We start from the raw sequence: 15,281 nt of genomic DNA on the forward strand, positions 1-15,281 counted from the left end.
CCAAAGATCTTCTCTGCTGCTGGTAGTGATTTAAACAAAACCAAAAACAACCTAAGTCTCTTTATTAATAGGGAAATGGCTGACTAGATTATGGTGTATCCACACTGTGCAATGATCTAAAGGCCAAAGCTATAAGAGTGCTATACAACTTTATACAATGATATAAAAAGAACTCCAAGATGTGCCTATTAGTTACAAAAAAGTAGTACAATGCATCTAATATGCACATATTTGTGTAAAAATAACTAAATAAACATTAAATTTTTTTAAAGAATACACACTCTTGATAAAGGTTACCTGGAAATAATCTAGTGGAACTAAGATCTGGGGGTTTTACTTTTTGGTACTCTTAGAATTATTTTTACCATATTCATGTTATTTTCACAACTTAAAATTTCACAATTTAAAAATGTTTATAGTGCATAATGAGATATGATGAACAAGTGACACATATCCTACATAAACAAGAAACAAATAATATGTATGCATATGAGTGACAGACTATTGGCTGCTCATCTGACATCCACTTTCCCCTCCTCCTCCTTTGTGGCAGGGCTATAATTCTGCTGAAGCATTTGCCTTCATCTCAGAATCATTGGATTGGTCAGATCCAATCATGGTGATTTCATTCCCCTGGCCATTTGTTGTTTTAGGCATGAGCGTGAGGCTTAATCCTGGCAGACGTGAGGTGAGGGAAGTTGGGAGTGGGGGGTGCTGGCACATGCTTCTGGTAAAGCTGTTTCCCCATAATAAAAAGGGAGACTTAGGAGAAATCTCTCTTTTCTTCCCTGGAAATCATATTTGCAAATACCTGGAACTGCTGAAATTACCCTGTGACCCTGAGAAGAAACATCCCTCACACACAAGGATGGCTGACTAAAAACATGGAAAGTTCTTGGATGATGCCACAGGAATCTGCCATCTCAGGAAAAGAATTGCCTACAATTGCCATCAGGAATTCCCACCAGGATGGCAATATTCAGTGTAGGAATTTCCATAACTTGCTGAGTGACAGTACAAAAGCCTGCCCATTGCTTACTCAATAACCATTCTTTAACTCTTTACTAAAAGAAGCTCAATTTTATTCTAAGCAACAAAGTACTCTGCTAAAACACTAATTTTCCCATCCTCTTTTGTAAGCTTGGAGTGGCCAGTGAGATGTGAGAAGCTGATCAGGGTGTGGCTTCCAGGAAAGATCCTTAAGGGGGCTGACTCAGCTGCAGATGTGAGGGCAGGAGTTCCAGAAGCCATCCTGGACCAATCCTGGGAGAGGAAGAATTGAGAGTCTCTGATGACAGTAAAACTGCCAAACCAACCCTGGTCTGCCCATTGCTGGACTTCTTTTTCATGAGAAAGAAATAAATCTCTGCCTTGTTGAAGCCACCTTATTTGGGTACTGTGTTATGTGCAGCCAGACATAGCTCTAAACAACACATCTTCTAACAAGGTCACCAAGTACAAATGCTTCTAGTACTCAATGGTAAAGGCAACTTAGTTATCCTAGACATATTTCCAATAGGGTACAGACTTTCACTGATATCCTTCTTTCTTACTGTTCTCTTTCCTTTCTGGAAGACACAACTGTTGAGGCTATCTCAAAATCGTACCCATTCCTTCACACTCCAGGTAGAGAACATGATCAACTAGCTAACTCGTAAGGAAATCCTGCCTTTGAACGTGCCTACCGACAGACATTGTTGTCTACTGGTAACAGAAATGTTCAGTAGGATTCACACTAATGAGTTGAATATGAAAAGCTTTAAAACCCATGAGCCATACAGAAATTATTACTATAATTTCATGCTTACAACATACATTCCTCATATAAGTTACACACATAAAATCAGCTTCAAAAACACTTTTATTACAGTAGATAATATACACCATGTGTACAAAAAATATACCTTTAAATTGGCTTTAAATTTTGCTGAAGCTCTTGCTTTGAAGAAATAAAAAAGCTCTAAGTGCTGAAAATAATCCATAAGACTGTGAACTTATTTTTGTAAGTCACTATACTAAAATAAGTGGCATTTAAATGAATAATGAGGTCATCAAAAAGTTCAGAGTTTTAACTTCTCATAATCTTCTGTAATGAAATGATTTGGTGCCTTTATATAATTACAGGTATCTTAATAAACAAATATACCACAGTTTTATAAGGGTACAGAATACTAAATTTTTTCAATATCTAGTAATAAAATATTTTAAAACTCTATCTTTCTTACAAGTTTCTCTTTGGTTTTTTTTTTTTGGTTGTGTGCATGTGGGTGTGTGGTTTTGTTTTTGTTTTTTTTGTTTTGTTTTGTTTTGTTTTTTTAGGACCAAAACCAAATGATGATGGCAAAAAAGTGGCAGAGAACTTCAAATATTAACTAAAATTTGAGGTTATGTAAATAATGAACTTTGCACCCACGTCTGTCGGCATATCCTACCTTAATTAGAAGTTATTTCAAAATACACAGCAGGATCAAGGTAATGACAACTTTAAAATAGCCCAATCTGTCTTACTCAAGGGCATCATCACTACGGCCACCAAAAAAAACCTTTTAGCTGTGAGGGATTTTTCTGAGAAATCTTTTACACAATTGAGTGTTAATCAAAATATCATTAGCACACTGTTTATGGAAAGAGCAAAATCTCAAAACACAAAATCTAAAGCAAAAAGCCACATTAAATTTATTTAATGAACTCTGGAAATTTCATGTTTCATATGTAGCCACTCTTCTCCAATTATATATTTAAATGACAAAAAGAGACCCATAATTCCATCAATCCCCAAAATAGTATCAAAAAGGGAAAATCTGTATATTGCAATGTGACACATCCAATTTTAACCATTCTCCATTTGACGGGGAGGGAGGTGATAGGGGATTGTGTGCTGATAACAAATAGGTTTTTTGTAATTGGAGGTACTTAAAAGACCTAAGTTTCACTGGTTTACTTTCAAAACTTTGTAAGAGAACGTGTGAGGCCAAGGCATAATAATTTTACTTTAATAATCATATTTTTAAAATATATTATCTAAATTCCTCTGAATCTGTCTTGGTAATGGAGAAATATATAAATCTAGAAAAGCGATTGGATCAGGATTAAGATTGGCTCTGGTGTTTTGGTTGGCTTTTGATGCTCTGCTTCTTTTATTATTCCTACTTGTTTTAACATTTCTCTTATGTGAAAATAGTCCATATTTTTTCTCATTAAAAAAATACTTTTACCTGACTCTGAGAATAAAACTTAAAATAATGTTTTTCACATGTCCAATTCAAACTGCAAGATTGGTGTTTTATTTCACCTTTTAATTTATAATAAAATTATACCCTTGTGAGTCCCAAAGAAAGATAATATTGAGTTGCTCAAAACTCAGAAACTCAAAATATCGTCAGCCTCTAAGTCACTAGAAATCAACAAATTGCAGGCTATACTCCATTTGGATGGCTAATTAACTGCATATCTAAATTATATTACTAAGCTGCAAATGACCACATTTTTAGTAACAAAGTGCACTGCCTTGGTTTCTTTTAAAAGAAGCAACTAAAATGTTTTCAGGGATATTAGAAGTTAACAAATGACGGCTCTAAAGTTTAATGCTCTTCTCAAGTCCTGATACCAATATGCAAAGAATTACTTTGTTCCTTTCTTAGAGTTTAAAGAAAAAAAATTAGATAGCTCTGTCCCTGAAACACACTAACAAAAGCAAATATCTTATTTAGAACATTTTTTGCAGAACCTATAAAATACAAATTAAGGACAAAGACCTTGTATGCTAAAGAGCAACACTGTTTCTACAAGTATGATTTTAATTAAAACTGAAGGAGAAAAATAATACATTCAAAATATTATATACATACAAAATAAAATGAACTTTACAATGAATACCAAAATCAAATCATAAAAAGTTACAAGTGAGATACCTTGTGATTTATTAACATCTTTGATGATTTTCTGAAGTTCTTTCAATTCTATATCAAGTTCATCATAGTGTAGTTCTCTAGATTCAACTTTTGGAGCTTGGAACAAAGAAGGGTCTGTCCCCAGGTATGAACACTGCAAGTGACCATCATCACTCAGAGTGACTATCACTCCCTTTAAATCACTACAATAAGAAAATGAGACATAATTCAAATTTTTAGTAGATTTAGAGTTGACCAACAATATTTTTATTCAATTCAGTTTCAACATGCCATTAAGAAAAGGACCATATAACTATTTCTAAAGTTTTACATCAAAGACTCAATTCAAATGTTTCAAACATGATTTATACTTATATAAGCACTCCCAATGTTAGGATTCATTAGGGGAAGGAAAAAAAAAACCTTAACAATTATTATAATAGCTGTCACTTTGGGGACCTAACTACATGATAAATCATGCTCCAAAAGCTTTTCAAGTACTGCATCATTTAATCTTCACTCCAGCTCCCACTTGGCAGATTCATAATAAGCATGTGAACACTTGTGGAGCTACCATGGATCAAGAGCTGAGCCACAGGCTGGCTAAAGACCATGGCTGAGACACAGGAGCAAAGACAGGACAATTCGGGGAATGGTGGAAAAATGTTAGCAAAGTAAGCCCTGAAAGACCTTGGAATTAACTCCCTGCTCTTTTCCTTTTCTTGTCTCTACCCTGGGGACTTGTGTTTGAGCTCTTTCCCTAAGGCCCCCCACCATGACTTCCTTCACACACCCTCCTACTGCAGCAGCCATGGTCATTCTTGCTCTTCATTTGGAGGGAAAAGTATCCCATTCCCTCATTTCGTAGCTCTCTCTCCATCACTCTTTGAATCCTGATTATCCCTTTTCCTCTCACTTTTTCACTCTTCCTTCTCCCTTAGGCTCCTTTATCTTTTTTTTACCCTAGAAACTAGCCCTATTATATAAATTATAGATTAAACTTAGCATACCATTTTTAAAAGTTGTAAGTTTTCCGGAACTTGCTATAAAGAGTTGAGATGAACATTATTTGCTTCCTCCTTAGCTTACTCAGAAGAAAAAAGAAGTCAACATTGTCATAAGTCATTTTGAGCTGATACATAATGAATTTATTTTTCATTTGTTTTTAATGGCCTTTGATTTAAAAAAAAAAAAAGGTTTCTAGCCCCATTCTAAAGATTCAATATTAATCAAAACTTATAGAAAATTTGAGAGAAAAACTTGAAAATGTTGCTATTCATCTAAAAAGAAAAAAACAAGATATAAGGTACATAAGAGTCTAGGTCTTGGGATCCCTGGGTGGCGCAGCGGTTTGGCGCCTGCCTTTGGCCCAGGGCGCGATCCTGGAGACCCGGGATCGAATCCCACGTCGGGCTCCAGGTGCATGGAGCCTGCCTCTCTCTCTGCCTGTGTCTCTGCCTCTCTCTCTCTCTCACTGCGTGCCTATCATAAATAAATAAAAAAAATTTAAAAAAAAAAAAAAAAAAAAAAAAAAAAAAAAAAGAGTCTAGGTCTTATCAGAATGAGTAAGAAATTTTAAAACTCCCCAACTTTGAGTCATGGCAAGTGGTCAGCTCATTAATCTAGAAGCTTAACTTGGATGAGAGTAGATACTAACATTGTTCAATCTCTCTCCTATAAGGTGGTCCCCAGCATCTACTTTACCAACCTGCCTTCAACACAAGATTCCTTTTTTTTTTTCTTTTTGGAAATTTAGATTTATTTATTTATGTATGATAGACACACACAGAGAGAGAGAGGCAGAGACAGGAGGAGGGAGAAGCAGGCTCCATGCCGGGAGCCCGATGCGGAACTCGATCCCGGGACTCCAGGACCGTGCCCTGGGCCAAAGGCAGGCGGCAAACCGCTGAGCCACCCAGGGATCCCCTTTTTTGGAAATTTAGATACTATGTATGTATATCCAGTCCTTACATTTGACTTAGAAGCCAAGAAGAGCTTTAATTTTACTTCTATTTCTTCAGGTTCTTGATGCATATAATTTTTTTAAAGTTTTTATTTAAATTCCAGTCAGTTAACATGCATTGTAAATCTAGTTTCAAGTGTACACTATAGTGATTCAATACTTCCATACAACACCCAGTACTCATCTCAGCAGGTACACTCCTTAATCCCCACCACCTATTTACCCACCTTCCCTCTGGACAGAACATTCCTATACACACTTTCTCCAGGACTTACTTTGGCCTGGTCAATGCCACATAACTCTCTGGTATGACTTCAGAGAAACAAAAAATAAACTGATATTACTAATTCAACAGCTAAAAATCTGGGCTAGGAATCAAGGACCTTGGGTTCTAACTCTGATTCTACCCCTATATAGCAGAGTCAACTTAGAGAAGTCTTTCTAAATGTTATCTCTAAAATGAGAAAGTGAAACTAAATGATCTTCTAAGCTTTTTAAGTTCTATTAATTGGTTCTGTTAATCTACTTTAGAAAATAAATACTCCCAAAATAAAATTATTTTCCTAAAATAAAGCGTGAAAAGCAACCCCATTGTACCTCTGGGCTTTACCCTTTCTATGCAGTCTGCTAAAGCCACCTAGTGGCCACAGAAATCCTAACTTCCAGCTCTGACAAGTCCATTCCAACAGGGCAAGCCCTCTCGACTCTGAGTTGTGACTGGTCTGTTCCCCATTCTACCCAACCCCACTAAGGTCTGGAATCTCAATGAGCACTCAGGAAACTCTAGAACACTAAAGACAAGATCTCTGGCTGGCTTCTGAGAGAATGTAGAGATCATCAGGGTTTTTTTTTAATCCAAAAGAGTAGTTCCATTTTTATCTTTGCCCTTTTGAGTGGTCCATAGTATATGAAACCTAGTGTGATCCAGTATCACTCAGTATTCAAATTTATTTGGTCTATGAGTTGGATAACTTATTACTGAATCAGTTTTGTTCCACTGTTTTAGTCAGCAAATGGAAACAATTTAGACACAAGAGATTTATCTAAAAATGTATCTAAACCTATTAAGTTTAAGAAAGAGTTTGAATAGTAGTATTCTTCACATATACACGTATTTCTTCAGATTCTAAAATAATTTAAAAAATAAAAAATAAATTCATTACCAGTGCTCGACCTGTCCAAATACAGAAGGAAAGAAACAGGGTCTTCTTCCCTCACTGGGAGAATTCAAGAAAAGTCACCAGAATGTCTTAACAATAAATTACAAAACTTCAAGCACTTTATTTTTTTTCTTCAGTGTCATCAGAATTACTGCATGCAATTTGACAAAATCACAGAAACTTACATTTCAGTTGATTTCATTTAAGATTACAGTTTATTCCACAGGAACACTATAATAAGCTGTAAAAATTCTAAAATAAATGAGTGGAATTTCTGTCTAAAACATCTATGATGGGACAGGTACTCTAGGCCTAGAGCACTAGATAATAAACAAGTAATATCATCATTTGGTATCTTAATTCAAAGAACAAATTTTAAAATATATATATCATTCCTAAAGCTAAGCCAAATGTAAGTTTGAAGAGAAAAGAAAAAAGATCAAAGTTTTAAAAAATATTTCTAAAGAACATTTTATTTGACAATACTATCCCTTTAAGTTAATGTGTAAGCTTCTGTGGATGATAGAATTTTATGCTGAAAGAAGCCATCAAGTAAATGAAGTACTGAGTACATTATTATATCTTTAGAAGTTAACATTGCCAAAATTAAGGTATCCAGATAATTACTGGTCCTTGAAGCATATCAGCTAACCCAAGGCACAAGAAATGTATTTTATAAAGTACCAAGGTCAAAGATGTTATATTACCTAGGACACATAATAATTTTGTGTATTTAGCAATGGGGCATGAAAATAAACAACAGAGTTTGCTCAGGAATCTGAAAGTAATTGTTTCATCACTCAGTAAACAGATCCCTGCCTTAACAATACATTCAAACAAATTTCCAGATGGATTTTAAAGTTAAATTTTAAAATATGAAACTACAAAAATATTTATCTACCCTTGGGATAGAGAGACCTTTTGCTGGAAGAAAGCAATGGAGGAAACTACAAAGGATCACTAAATTAAACAACAAGAAAATTTTAAACTTGTTATATGCTTTAAAAAACATGATAAAAAAGAACAAAAGACAAATTGGGAAAACACTAGCAGCCAACATAAAGTACATAATTTAAGTTGAGCAATATGAAGTTGTGAATATTTAACTGTTTTTGACCTATAAAATCCATCTTGTTTCCTCTAATATGTAAAGAACTCTTATAAATTAAAAAAAACTCTTAAAAATCAATGAAAATGAGACTATATACCAAAAGGCAAAGGTAAAAGGAAATGTAAAATTCACAGTTAAAATAAGTCAACTGATAGATTTTTAAATTTTTCAAAATCAAAGAAATATGTATTTTTAAAAAGCTGTATTTGATTATTTAATACCTTATACAAAAAAATGTATTTAATAATCAATCCTCAAGTACATGGAGAGAACTCTCGTAGACTTTCAATGGAAATGTAAATTTGTTAAAGATGCTATTAGTGATCATTTTACAAATATTTATCAAAAGCCTTAAAAATATTTGTTGCCTTTTATACAATAATCAACGTCCACAGTTATTCAGGAAATTTAGAAAAAAACAAAATGGTAAGAAAAAGAGGAAATTTTTTAAATCATGGTGTATCTGTAATAGAAAGGTTAGAAGCCATTAACAACTATGTTTTACAAATATCTGCTTCCAGAAAAAACTAGCTACATATATATAGTGTAAAAACAAAACATAATGCTGCATATATATATTTATTTTAATAAGATATAGGTATACAAAATACAGATTAGAAAAACAATTACCTAAATGTTAATAGAATAGTGACTATGTCTGGTTAGTGAGATTATGAGCTATTTTTATCATGGTTACAAAATAAAAATTTTGTAACTCTATTTTATTTTTAAGAACAAAAATGTATGTTCCATTTTCTATCCCCAGAGACTAAATTTGAATCTACAACTTAAAAGTTAAAAAATCAGGGTCACCTGACAGGATGAGCACTGGGTGTTATGCTATATGTTGGCAAATTGAACTCAAATAAATAAATAAATAAATAAAAAGTTAAAAAATCTGTGGAATTAAAATGTTTATCCAGTTCTCTATTTTCTGACAAGGCCAATCTATAAAACATGTAACTTGAAAGTATTTGACATAGAGCTCACAGAAAATTGAAAATGAACAGTTACAATAAAAGAAATGAATGAAAGTTTTAAAAACAAATGAAAAAAACATGCACTGACTATAATGGTCTCTCTCCAACTGCATTTTATGCAAAAGAGAAATATTTTAAGTTACCAAATTGTCAAAGCCTGGTGTTTATTACTAAATATAGATATCAAAGAAATCTTAAAAATAAAATACTTTTTATTTCACTCAAGTTTTACTCTGCCTCAGGAAGGGGCATACAATTTAAAGGCACTTCCCTTTTGGTACAACAGACTAACTCAGTATGGGCAGCCCTTTCTCAGTTCCAACAGGTTGGACTTGGTCATTTGAACATATTTTGAATCACTTCATCATCATTCATTTAAAACATGTTTATTTAGCATCTGCTATGCAACAGAAGCTAGAAAGGCAAATAAGACAAGGTACTTCCCCCATAAAAAACTCTGGCCTAACTGTAAATGAAATTTATCAACTGCGATATAAAGCTGCAGCTGCTCTGACACAGTAGGAAGAGAATGCTATTACTATGAGTGAGGAAGTAAAACAAAGAAGGTGCAGAAGCTGAATCGTGACCTACAATTAGATCCTGGAAGATGAAAAACAAAAAAACAAAAAAGGGCAGACTCTGGCCTTGGTCAACACATTCAATCTCACTAGTTTAAACACCCTTTTAGGGGCAGCCTGGGTGGCTCAGCGGTTTAGCGCCACCTTCGGTCTGAGGCCTGATCCTGGAGACCCGGAATTGAGTCCCACATCGGGCTCCCTGCATGGAACCTGCTTCTCCTTCTGCCTGTTTCTCTGCCTCTTTCTCTCTCTCTCTCTCTCTCATGAATAAATAAATAAAATCTTGATTGATTGATAAATAAATAAATAAATAAATAAATAAATAAATACCCTTTTTATGCCAGCTCGCATGTATAATCTTCAGACAGAACCGTCTGTCTCCAAGTCAGGCTGTGTACTTCCAGCAGCCTACTTGACATCTCCACTTGGAAGACCAACTGACAGCTAAAGTTGAACATGGCTACAACTGAGATCCTGATTTCGACTTCTACCCTCCAACTCAAACCTGTCCCTCCTGCAAGTCTTATTTCCAAGACAGGAAGATACATTAAACATTCAATGAAGTGAAGAAGTCTACTGTGGCTGCAACAAAGAAAGCGCAGAAGGAGATTAGGCCAAGATGGGCCCAAGAAATTACAAAGAATTAAATCATACAAGCTCTTGTAGAATTTGTTAAAATTTTTGCATTTTATCCTTAAGCAATAGGAAATCACAAAAGGTTTTTAAGTATAGGAGTAAGGAGTAAGAAAAAAAAAAAAAGAATGAGGAGTAACATGATCAAATTCATCTTTGACAAAGATCTCTTCTGACTGCAAGGTGGAGACACCACTCTGAGTGGGGTCAGTATAGTAAGTCCAGGTGAGGAAAGTGCTGGACCAGGAAAAAATAATGGAAATGAAGAGAAGGTGACAGATCAAAACATATTTAGGAGGTATAACCAAATTATTTCACTTAATCTTCCCAGTAAGTTATGAGGAAAAGATATTGCCTCTACTTTACAAAAGGAAAGGAGCAAGAGGAGAAGAGGGAGGGGGGGAAAGGAGAGGGGGAAGAGGAGGAAAAAATAAAGGAAGAGGGGGAGGAGGAGGGGGAGGAGGAGAGGGAGAAGAAAAGGAGGAGGAGAGTGAGAAGAAGAAGAATGAAACCCAGAGAAGGGAAAATAACAGATCATGGTTACCTAGAGATAATAAGCAGACAGGAAGCCACAGGCATTCTGGCTTCAAATCAGAAGCATTCCACTATTACACAGCTACCCACAGTAGGCAGCAAATGATGCTTCATACAAATGATTTTTTTAGAGTAAACTATGCATTCAGCAAATATAAAATGCTAAAGAACAGAGTGACTTTATGTCTAACAGAATTGTGCTTTAAATAAACTATGGAAGCAGCACCATTTCATGATTTTTCTAAGCACAATACCTAGGTATTCAAGATTCAAATATGGAAGAGAAAAGAGAAAATGAAAAGAGACCAATTCTACACAAAAAGTCATATAAATGATATTTGCCTTCAATCTACAAAGTTAAATATGAAATGATGTTGGTTATTTCCTTATGTTGAGATGAAATTAGCTGACACACCTGGTTGGAATTCTATAGCAAGGGCACATTTGATAGCCATTTAGAAGTTACTATTGTCGGCAGCTTCCGACTTTTAACATTGAGGAAAAGTAGATCTTTTTTTTGGGGGGGGGGGGCGGCGGGGGCAGGAGCTGGACAGAGGGAGAAGAAGAGAAGGAATCTCAAGCAGGCTCCATGCTCAGCACGAAGCCTGACACAAGGCCCGATCTCACAACTATGCGATCATGACTTGGGCCAAAATCAAGAGTCAGAAGTTTAACCAACTGAGCCACCCAAGTGCTTCTAAAATCTCTTTTGATGAGAGTTATCAATTATTAAAATTATCTGAGTTATAAAATAGATTAGTGAATATCTAAAGAATCTTTTTTTAAAAGATTTTATTTATTCATAGAGACAGAGAGAGAGAGAGAGAGAGAGAGGCAGAGACACAGGCAGAGGGAGAAGAAGGCTCCACACAGGAAGCCCAACGTGGGACTCGATCCCCGGTCTCCAGGATCACACCCCAGGCTGCAAGCAGCGCTAAACCACTGCGCCACCCAGGCTGCCCTGAATATCTAAAGAATCTAACAGGGATATGGCTCTCCTGTTAGTTCTTGTGAAGATTAGTATGTCTTAAGCTAAAGAGAAATAACTTTCATATTGGAAATACCTCAAATTATAATTATTCTTTTTTATTTAATATTTTATTAACAATTCCTTTAAGATTTAATTTTTTTTAATTGGAGTTCAATTTGCCAACATATAGCATATCACCCAGTGCTCATCCCATCAAGTGCCCCCCTCAGTGCCCATCACCCAGTCACCCCAACCCCCCACCCACCTCCCTTTCCACTACTCGTTGTTCATTTCCCAGAATTAGGAGTCTCTCATGTTCTGTCATCCTCACTGAAATTATAATTATTCTTTTTTTTATTAAAATTTTTTTAATTTTTATTTATTTATGATAGTCACACACACACACACAGAGAGAGAGAGAGGCAGAGACACAGGCAGAGGGAGGAGCAGGCTCCATGCACCGGGAGCCCGACGTGGGATTCGATCCCAGGTCTCCAGGATCGCGCCCTGGGCCAAAGGCAGGCACTAAACCACTGCGCCACCCAGGGATCCCTAATTATTCTTATCATTAAACCAGTTTTGGATTCTTTAGTGCTTCTACCAAACTAGCACTAAAACAGAAAACAAAAGCAAGAAGTGCACAATTTTGTTCTACTCTCCTTTTTATGTATTCACCTCTCATTTCTCCACTGTATTTCATTTACTCATCCTTTATTCACTCATTCATTCATTCATCAAGCATTTTCAAACACCTATTATATGCAGGATACCATCTGAAGTGCTAAAGAGCATATACAAAATAACTGAAATCAGAATATTAGGGATACATGGTTGACAACAGTCAGTTAAACATCCAACTCTTTTTTTTTTTTTAAAGATTTTATTTGAGAGAAAGCACATGAGCCAGGGGAGGAGCAGAGAGAGGGAGACATGCTGACTCCCTGTCAAGACCTGAGCCAAAGGCAGATGCTTAGCAGACAGAGCCACACAGGCATCCCCTAGCCACACTTTAAATACTTCGTTGTCAAGGGCCATTTCTATCATTGCAGAAAGTTCTATCAGACAGTGCTATGTGAGATCTGACAGGAGGGGGAATTCAGTACTTCACAAATCAGGACACAACAGCAGCTCAGCTGACAGGTCTCACATTTATTACTGAACCAATCTACTGGTATAGAGGCATATTCACAGAGAAAATCATTCCCTTGATAAGACATGTCTATTGGCCAGGTAGGAAGGATGTTTCCATATTGATAGGATAGGAACAAGTGATCTCCATGCGGCTTAAATACGTGTGCCAATTATGTTTGCTATTTCATGATGTGCGATGCTTCCTCATAGACCCAGCTTGGTTCTTCTCCAGTATCTCCTCTTGGAGTTGTACCTGATTTTATTACCAGTTTTCATCTGAATCCACTGGGGAATAGGACGATTCTGCTTTTGTTTCTTGGCCAGGAATCGCTTGATTCTGAAAGTCTCATGAGAAGACATGGCGATCACAGTCAACCACATGCAACCAGGATGGCGGCGGAAAGGAGAGAGCTTTTTTTTTTTTTTTTAAACCTCCAACGCTTGGTAGTGATCTCAGGATCATGAGATGGAACCCCATACTGGGCTCCATGCTCAGCACAGTCTGCTTAAGACTCTACCTCTCCCCCTGCCCATCCCCCACCCACTCAAGGGCCTCCTCTAAAATAAATAAATAAATCTAATTTAAAAGCCACTTTAAAAAATAAAAATAAAAAATAAAATCAGAAATTAGTTCAAAAAAGACTGCAACCTCATAAAGGAATAAGACATGCTCCTTGATAAGTATAATACAGTATGGAAGACATAAATGCCATAAGACAAGAATAAAATACTTTAGTATTCATAAGTAGCAATGTCATTTCTAACCAAATGGATCAGAGAAATTTTAATGGTGGAAATTGAAGCTCAAGCTGAACACTAGAATGGAGCCTATCCTTCAATGATTGTTTCTGAAACCTGAATGAATCCATATGTGATCTGTAAGCAACAAAATGATGTCAATAAAACTTAAGTTGGTTCACACTCAATTTTTGCCACTACCTGAATGCTTTGAACCTCCAAGTAGCAGAAGAAAAATAGAGTACCTGACCATACACAATGCACCATTCTTCCACTGTCCTTTACAGCTCAGTTTGTATATGTGACTTAGATTGACAGTTCCTTACTTGGTTCTCAAGATCAGCATGCATTTTGCTCTTATCTCCTCAATGCTTCCTTCAAGCTACCTTCACCTTTCTATTTAAAAGTAAAGTTCTAGGGTACCTGGGTGGCTCAGTTGCTTAAGGGACCAACTTGATTTCAGCTCAGGTCATGATCTTAGGGTTTGGGATCGAGCTCCCATAGGGCTCTGAGCTCAGTGAGGTGACTGCTTCTCTCCTTCTCCCTCTGCCACTCCCCCTGGTCATCACATGTTCTTTCTTGCTCTCTAATATAAATAAATAAGTCTATAAATAAATAAATGTAAAGTCCTTGGGGCTCCTGGGTGGCTCAGTCCATTGAATGCTCGACTCTTGACTACAGCTCAAGTCATGCTGTTAGGGGTCCTAGAACCTGCCCCCATGGGCTCTGTGCTCAGCAAGGAGTCTGCTTGAGATTCTCTCCCTCTCCCTCACCCTCTGCCCCGCCTCCCCTAAAAAAAAGAATAGGTAAAGTCCTATTTTATTAAAATTATTATGGCTTGATTTTCTTTTTTGTTTGGTGGGTTTTGTTTTGCTTACTTTTTTGGTGTTCCAATTACAAAATTGCATAAATTTTAAGTGATTCATCCCATGAAATTTTATTTTTTTAAAACCTTCTTACCAGTACACCTGAAACTAATGCAACACTGTGTATCAATTATACCTCGATTAAAAAAAAAAAAAAAAAACCTTCTTACTGTTAATTTGTAATTTATGACATTATAACATAAATATCTGTAATATTTGAATCTTTTAAACTTGGAGAGTAAGTGTGAAGAATATCCAGTATAAAGGATATAAGAGAATAAAAGCATGAAGGAAGAAAAGTTCAGACTATGTAAGAGAAAGAACAAGCAACCTGGATACAACGTGTAGTGGATAAAATAAGAGGAGAGTGTTGTGAATAAAGCTACCTACAAATCTTAACTACTACTCTATGCAACTGTGGAACAAGTGAAGGCTTTTGAGCCAGTAAGTGACATGAGCAAAAACATGCTTTAAAAGATATACCTTGGGATCCCTGAGTGGCTCAGCGGTTTAGTGCCTACCTTTGGCCCAGGGCATGATCCTGGAGTCCTGGGATCGAGTCCCACATCAGGCTCCCTGCATGGAGCCTGCTTCTCCCTCTGCCTGTGTCTATGCTTCTCTCTCTCTCTCTCTCTCTGTCTCTCATGAATAAACAAAATCTTAATTAAAAAAAAAAGATATACCTTAAAAGCTAAATACACCTTAAAAAAAAAAAAAAGTTGATTCT

At 36.0% G+C, this 15,281-nt stretch overlaps 2 protein-coding genes across 19 annotated transcripts in view; both read right to left on the bottom strand.

Annotated features, from left to right (window-relative positions):
• Positions 1 to 15,281, bottom strand: part of BBS9 (Bardet-Biedl syndrome 9) — a 432,524-nt gene that overhangs the window by 244,576 nt on the left and 172,667 nt on the right. For all 18 annotated transcript variants that reach the window (XR_012010672.1, XM_072783523.1, XM_072783520.1 and 15 more), the window contains one exon: positions 3,912 to 4,093. Coding sequence is in view for 17 of the 18 variants with exons in the window: in XM_072783523.1 (XP_072639624.1) it covers positions 3,912 to 4,093 (182 nt within the window). In the remaining variant the exon portion in view is untranslated. The remainder of the gene's footprint in view (positions 1 to 3,911; positions 4,094 to 15,281) is intronic.
• Positions 12,772 to 15,013, bottom strand: LOC140608703 (large ribosomal subunit protein eL39-like). The gene has a single exon (XM_072783536.1). The coding sequence runs from the start codon at positions 13,329 to 13,331 to the stop codon at positions 13,155 to 13,157; it is 177 nt and encodes a 58-aa protein (XP_072639637.1). The 5' UTR covers positions 13,332 to 15,013; the 3' UTR covers positions 12,772 to 13,154.

The sequence above is a fragment of the Canis lupus genome, chromosome 18 (assembly GCF_048164855.1).
Source record: "Canis lupus baileyi chromosome 18, mCanLup2.hap1, whole genome shotgun sequence".
In the NCBI taxonomy this organism is placed as follows: Eukaryota; Metazoa; Chordata; class Mammalia; order Carnivora; family Canidae; genus Canis; species Canis lupus.

Coding starts and splice junctions, on each gene's coding strand:
- LOC140608703 (XM_072783536.1), bottom strand. CDS start 13,331: ATGTGGTTGACTGTGATCGCCATGTCTTCTCATGAGACTTTCAGAATC.